General features: G+C 42.7%; 1 protein-coding gene and 1 long non-coding RNA gene across 3 annotated transcripts; one reads left to right on the forward strand and one right to left on the reverse strand.

The window, feature by feature from the left end:
* Window positions 1-3,742: 3,742 nt before the first annotated feature.
* Window positions 3,743-5,166, reverse strand: LOC133484205 (uncharacterized). The gene is made up of 2 exons (XR_009790325.1): window positions 5,027-5,166; window positions 3,743-4,700 (listed from the first exon to the last, which is right to left on the reverse strand). It is a non-coding gene; the product is annotated as an uncharacterized LOC133484205 (long non-coding RNA).
* ucn3l (urocortin 3, like) lies at window positions 4,622-5,689 on the forward strand. 2 transcript variants are annotated; one of them, XM_061786440.1, is made up of 2 exons: window positions 4,622-4,818; window positions 5,022-5,689. In XM_061786440.1, exon 2 carries the CDS (start codon window positions 5,035-5,037, stop codon window positions 5,407-5,409), a length of 375 nt encoding a protein of 124 aa, XP_061642424.1. In that variant the 5' UTR covers window positions 4,622-4,818; window positions 5,022-5,034; the 3' UTR covers window positions 5,410-5,689. The 2 variants fall into 2 exon arrangements, with proteins under 2 accessions (XP_061642424.1, XP_061642425.1); XM_061786441.1 differs by having other exon boundaries at window positions 5,025-5,689.
* Window positions 5,690-6,576: the final 887 nt, after the last annotated feature.

Consider the following 6,576-nt stretch of genomic DNA (forward strand, 5'->3'; position numbering starts at 1 on the left):
CACCTCTGAGCAGTATAATTCATTAAATGCAGTTCTACACTTACAGCACACCTTTTTATCATGATGTGTGACTTTTTTTTTTTTTTTTTTACGGTAGTTAACGGTCCTTTTTTAACGTTTGTCCCCCCTTTTTCTTGTATGCGCTTTGATTCCGACAATAGGAAATCACAGAACTCAAGAACAATATGCCGGGTTGCTACGGTATGAATAATAATCTCAATAATAATCTGGGGCTGTTTAGTTGAACACAAATCTGATATAGTGACATGAAGCCATGACTTCTGTTGTAAAATAACTGTTGTTGTTGTACCTTTTGGTAAAGCGTTTAATTGTTCTGCTTGTTACTGGCATAGATATGAACAAATGTATATCTGTAATAAATTTTCAGTCAAGTAAAATTAGATCATTTTTATTGGCACCCCTGAAGATATTCTCACGGCAATCCAGTGTTGTCGTTATGCCTATTTTAGAGGGGCTTCAGCCACCAATAAGCCTTCTTGGGATTGGTTCCCCCCAAAGAAAGAAAAAAAAAAGTCTACAGATAGATGAATTTGAGGATGATCAACCACAAGTATGTAAGGGAGGGTCCTCTCTAATTGACAAGCTACTTCGTAGTAGCAGGGGAAACAAATGGTTTCTACCAGTAGTGATGAAGAACCCAGTTTACATAAAGATAAAGGAGGCTATACAGTCAACCGTATGCATAAATTCCCATCATGAAACGTAACCTGAGGTCATTCACTTATAGTTGTCATCAATGGGTAATAATAATAAATCCTTCACCCATATTGAACTAAGGGTACTGGATCTACTACTGGAAATATGAGTCTACAGGATTTCACAGAATAAAACCATTAGGGATGCAGCCCGTAATCATATGAATATGAAATATGAAACATTTAAGGCAGATATGAAAAATAAAACATTTCAGTCAAAGTGTGAATTTTATTCAGGAGAGTAATGATTAGAAAGTGGAGAGCCAAGAGATAAATACAAGCCAAATTAACCAATCCCAGATAAATAATTTTTTTTCTTTATATATATATATCCTCTTTATATATATTGGTTTCTTCTCAATGATTACGCCATTCGTGCACAATCTTTTGCGACTTTTATTTCAAATCACCAATTTTTTTAATGTGCAATGGTCACCAGTAGGTGGCATTGTTTGTCTATATGTGGTGTGACATTGGTGACCAGCCCTAATACTGAGTGGTGACAGGGCCATTGTTTTTTCAAAATGTGCCCTCAATGATGCCAGCAATGCGTTACTAAGTAACGTGTTACGGAAGGTCCTATCTCACTGGCGGAGACGTCGTTACGACTGCCGATGCTTGAGCAGTCGTGACGACTCTGGTGACCCGGGAGAGAACAAATATTGCCTGCGCTCTCACCAGGACGATGTCTCTGAGACTTTCCTGACAATGTGACAACAAAGTAGCCTACAGAGAGCGACACATCGGTTTCCACGTTATTTATGATTGTAGACTCACAGGGTTAATAACAGCTCGCAATTCAGATGAATCCGTTCACACATTCTTTCGGGGAACACATACAGTACATAAATAGTTGGTTTTGTGCTCCGCTTATCATGAGGGGCTAAGCCAAAAATGCCAGGGCCGATTTATTTGTATTTTTTTTCTTGTCCCAGTCCACCCTTGTTCCCAGGTCAACCAAAATACAACCAAACATAATGTTGTGCGGCAGTAACAGTGCAACCACAGGATAACGGTCTGGTTGGCTGCTTCCCTCAACGTTAGTTGTTGGGTTTTGACTCTAACAAACATCCGGATCAGTGTTTCCCAACCTTTATCGAGCCAAGCGACCTATTTTACATGAGAACATTTTCACGGCATACCGCCCATCCAAAATACTGAAATAATTATGTCATCTCAGTTTACTCTGTGAAATCTGGGCCTATTTAATCGAACTCAAATGCTCGCAGGAAGCCATGATTTATTCTGTTGTATGGATGGCAGCAGTCAGGTTTATTGTACCTTCTGCCATCTAATGAAACAACTGTCTTTCACTATATCCATCCATCCATTTTCTGAGCCGCTTCTCCTCACTAGGGTCGCGGGCGTGCTGGAGCCTATCCCAGCTGTCATCGGGCAGGAGGCGGGGTACACCCTGAACTGGTTGCCAGCCAATCACAGGGCACATCGAAACAAACAACCATTCGCACTCACAGTCATCCCTACGGGCAATTTAGAGTCTCCAATTAATGCATGTTTTTGGGATGTGGGAGGAAACCGGAGTGCCCGGAGAAAACCCACGCAGGCACGGGGAGAACATGCAAACTCCACACAGGCGGGGACGGGGATTGAACCCCGCACCTCAGAACTGTGAGGCTGACGCTCTAACCAGTCGGCCACCGTGCCGCCTCTTTCACTATATGTCGGGACTATTTTTGGTACAGTAACATTTCTTTCTTTTTTTTTTTTTGTCAAGCTGTTCGTCAATGGCAATAGATTTTTAAATAGGAAACACACTAATTCCTCACGGCTCATGAAAGTGACCCGGCTTGACTCATTTTCATCACTATGACAACAATGTCACCATCAAGCACACTAGCATGGTAAGTTTGGATAAAAATTTAAACTTGTCAAACATTTCCAAGCCTTTTTAGATGTTTTTACAATAACTTAGCACTGTAATGGGTGTTTTACGCCACGAAAAAAGTACAAAACAATTTTGTACTTTACAGTAATATGGGTGCATATGGCAGAAAAAATAAAAATGCATCAGTATAAAAGACAATTGGCTGTGACGGACGACCCCCCCCTCCCCCTCTATTAGTCTCTTAAATCAAGGTCCCACAGTACATCCAAGTTTGTGATTGTAAGGTCAATGTGAAAAGGTTCAAGAGTATGAATACTTTTACACAAGCAGATCTATGATACATACGATGTAGTAAAACGCATACTGACATATAACTTTTATGATAAGTTCTATGTGACTCAGCTGCATGGATAATGGGCCAGGGTCTGCTTTGAAATAGGCGTTAGGCTTTGAATCATGACCTCGTCTTGTATTAATGTGAAGTCTTGCTGTATCTGTGACAGCGATGCGACTGACTGGTACGACTCATGAGCATTTGTTAAGAAGAGGGGACAACCCATGTTTGTTTATCTGTGGCCATCCACGATGACTCCTCTTGCTGCAGGGCCCAGCCATCATAATCATGTTTAACTTTAAGTCATTAGTGAGATGAAGATTGGTCCGGTGATGGGATGGAGTAGAGGTGCTTCAGGAAACGAGGTAGGTCTCGGCCTGACATCTTCCTCCACGTTGTTTTCCAGGGGCCTTTTTCTTCTTCCTACTCTGTTTTACAGTCTTTCTTGCTGCCTTTATGCTCCTTTAAAACAGGATCTTAGGCATCCATCATTGGGATGGTGTTATGCAAATGGACTCACTGAAAATGTGATAATAGTAGTTCAATTGAAGCTCATAAAACTGAAGTCATCTTAGATGAATAATTACATTTGCATTACACAACCCCCCCAAAAAATGCAATTTCTTTTTTAAAGAAGCAACAACATGGTTCAGCAGCTGCTGCTGTCAACCTAATGAAGCTTGTAAAATGTCCTCACAGTATTTGGGCTTGCTCCGTCATGTAGAACTGCTTCTTTTAGGGTCGATGACGTAAGCAGCTCCGTTCTGGAGATGTTATTTGGGTGTGACAGGTGAAGAGGGATGTTTAAACATTGTACTAAAGTCCAAAAGCAAAACAGGCACAAGCTTCTTCTGTGTTGGCATCAGCCATTTTACCTTTATTTTATAACCAGCATGGGTTTGGTGTTAGCCAAATTGTGTCTGTTGTTTTCATGTATTGTGTGGTTTGTTATGTTAGTTCTGTAGTTTGTGATTCACTTAGATGAGACTACCTGACAAGGACTTCTTGATTGTCAGTGTGATTTTGTTCAGGGTCACGAGGAGCTGGATCCTCTCTCTCTCACAGGCGACAGGCAGACTACACCCTGGACTGGTTGCCAGTCAATCACAGGGCGTATAAGACAGACAACCATTCACACTCACGTCGTCACTGAGTGGGAATTGAACCCATGTTCCTGTTTGTAAGTCAGGCGAGTAACCAGTAGACAGAATGAGTGACTCTATAGGTCCATTATGCCTTTTTTTCAATGTGTTAATGGTTTTACTACGCTGAATTTAAGTTGTCAGTGGCTCTGGATTAATAATAGGTGTTTTATTGGATTGACACACTGATCCTCAACATATAAGACCTGAAAATGAATGTGAACACGCCAAGGAATATTGGAAAACATGCATATAAATGATGATAATATCTATGGTCCGTCTTGTCACTGTAATCACATTTGATATGTTGCTCTTCTGCATGATGAATCAGATGAATGCATAAATACGGCAGTGATCATATCTCTCTTCACACGTCCTCTTTTTTGGCATCAGAGGTTTATTAGTACATTTGGATAATGGTACTTTTCTTTGTGTTGACTGTCCATGTCATTATGGGCAAATTATTGTGATCGTGTTATTTTTAGATGGGAGAAATACATAGCAATGAGTGTGGAGGAAATGAGATTAAAAGAAGGGAGGGGGAACGCGACAAACAGAGAAAGGGGAACGGCGAAAACGGACAGCAGTGAAGACGGGGTAGTGCAGGACTCTCAGCCACTAGAAGGTCCTGCTGCGTGACACACTGGTCGCTCCTGTCCTTGCTGAGGAGGAGACAAAAGACATTTTTAGTTGATTATTCAAAAATCAAGATTATCTCCAGCACAGGAAGTTTTAGTGCCTTTTTGTCAAGTCACCAGCAATCCACTGTAGTGACACTGAGTAAGTATTACTCATCAGTGACACTTTAGGCAGAAGTTGATTGTTTCTCTTGTACTGTATTATTAACTGTATATTGTAATACAGAATGTCAAGATGAGTGCTTTGTAACAATTTGTTAGACTGACTTCATCCCTCATTGCATTCTCTGGCTGGTGGCTTGCAAGTGCTTTTAAACAATTTGCGTCATCTTGTGTGCCTTCCAGCAGACCTGCGAGCATGAGGACGGTGAGGTTGTGCTTCTGCCTGGCTCTGCTGTTGCCTTGCGGGGTCCACGCTCAGAGGAGCAGCCCTACTCTTGCCCAAATTGACAAGGATACAAGGAGCGGCACGCTGGCCGTCGACATTGTGAATCGCAGCGGCGTGTTGAACTCGTTGCTTCACTCCGAGCAGCGGATGCTTCTGCAGGCAGCGCGAGCCCCGCGGGCGGCCCAGGTGACAAAGAGAGCCCAGCCGGGGTCTCGCTTTGCCCTTTCCCTCGATGTCCCCACCAGCATTCTCAGTGTCCTCATAGACCTGGCCAAGAACCAGGACTTGAGGACCAAAGCGGCCGCCAATGCTGAACTGATGGCGCGAGTTGGCAAGAGGAAATAGTCTACCAGTGTGGGAGAGAAAATAGCTGGAATTTGAGAAAAAACACACTTAACCTTAACACACTTTATCACTGACAATGTTAGCTCAGATACAATTAGATATTAGATCTGCCCTCCTACTTGTAGCACTAGTTAATACATGCACTTTGATGTCACTGCACTACTGTATCATTCCTCCATGGGTCATATTCTTCTCATCAGAAATCTATTTCTTGTTTTGTTGCATGTCATGAATTAAAACAGCTTGTTGAATTAAATGTGATGATAACGTTTAATTATCACCCAAGTCTTCCTCCTTTACGTCTGCATCGACAAGCATCAGCAAGCGATTAAAGACAATTGAATGCGTCACCCCCAACACCGGGGATGGCCGATAAACACGACAAAGACACAGCCAGGATATCGATCTCAGAAAGAGCAGCGCTTTCATATAAGCCTTTGTTCACAATTCTTGTCGCATTTGACACTTCTGGGCTATGCTAACTAAGTCTTTGTGTTTTATCTGCTCTGCTATAGAAGACTATCTCGTGGTGTTATTCATTTGGAATCCTGCACTGAGCATGAAATGTGACTCAACAGAGTGAACTAAACTGTTCATCTGATTCACACTGGAATTGGTTCTGTTGTACGCCGGTCATGTCCTTGAGACTATTAAAGCTCATACAGGCGGCAGACAAATGAAACTAACAAGCAGAGCAAACGCCACACAAAACTTCCTTGATGGAATAAAGAACAATATTTACTTACAATAAAAAGCAAGGTGCGGCACGGTGGGCGACTGGCTAGCACATCTGCCTCACAGTTCTGAGGACCTGGGTTCAAATCCGGCCTTGCCTGTGTGGAGCTGGCATGTTCGCCCCATGCCTGCGTGGGTTTTCTCTGGGTATTCCAGTTTCCTCTCACATCCCAAAAACATGCACGGTAGGTTAAGTGAAGACTTTAAATTGCCCGTAGTTGTGAGCGTGAATGGTTGTGTGTTTATATGTGCCCTGTGACCAGTTCAGGGTGTACCCCGCCTCTCGCCTGAAGATAGCTGGGATAGGCTCCAGCACGCCCGCGACCCTAATCGGGATAAGCGGTGTAGAAAATGAACAAAAGGCAAGGTTTGGTTTGTTGAATGCCTCCTGTGGAAGATCTCTTCTTGGCCATGTTGTGCCATAAGCCTAAA

Source organism: Phyllopteryx taeniolatus, chromosome 9 (genome assembly GCF_024500385.1).
Source record: "Phyllopteryx taeniolatus isolate TA_2022b chromosome 9, UOR_Ptae_1.2, whole genome shotgun sequence".
NCBI lineage: Eukaryota > Metazoa > Chordata > Actinopteri > Syngnathiformes > Syngnathidae > Phyllopteryx > Phyllopteryx taeniolatus.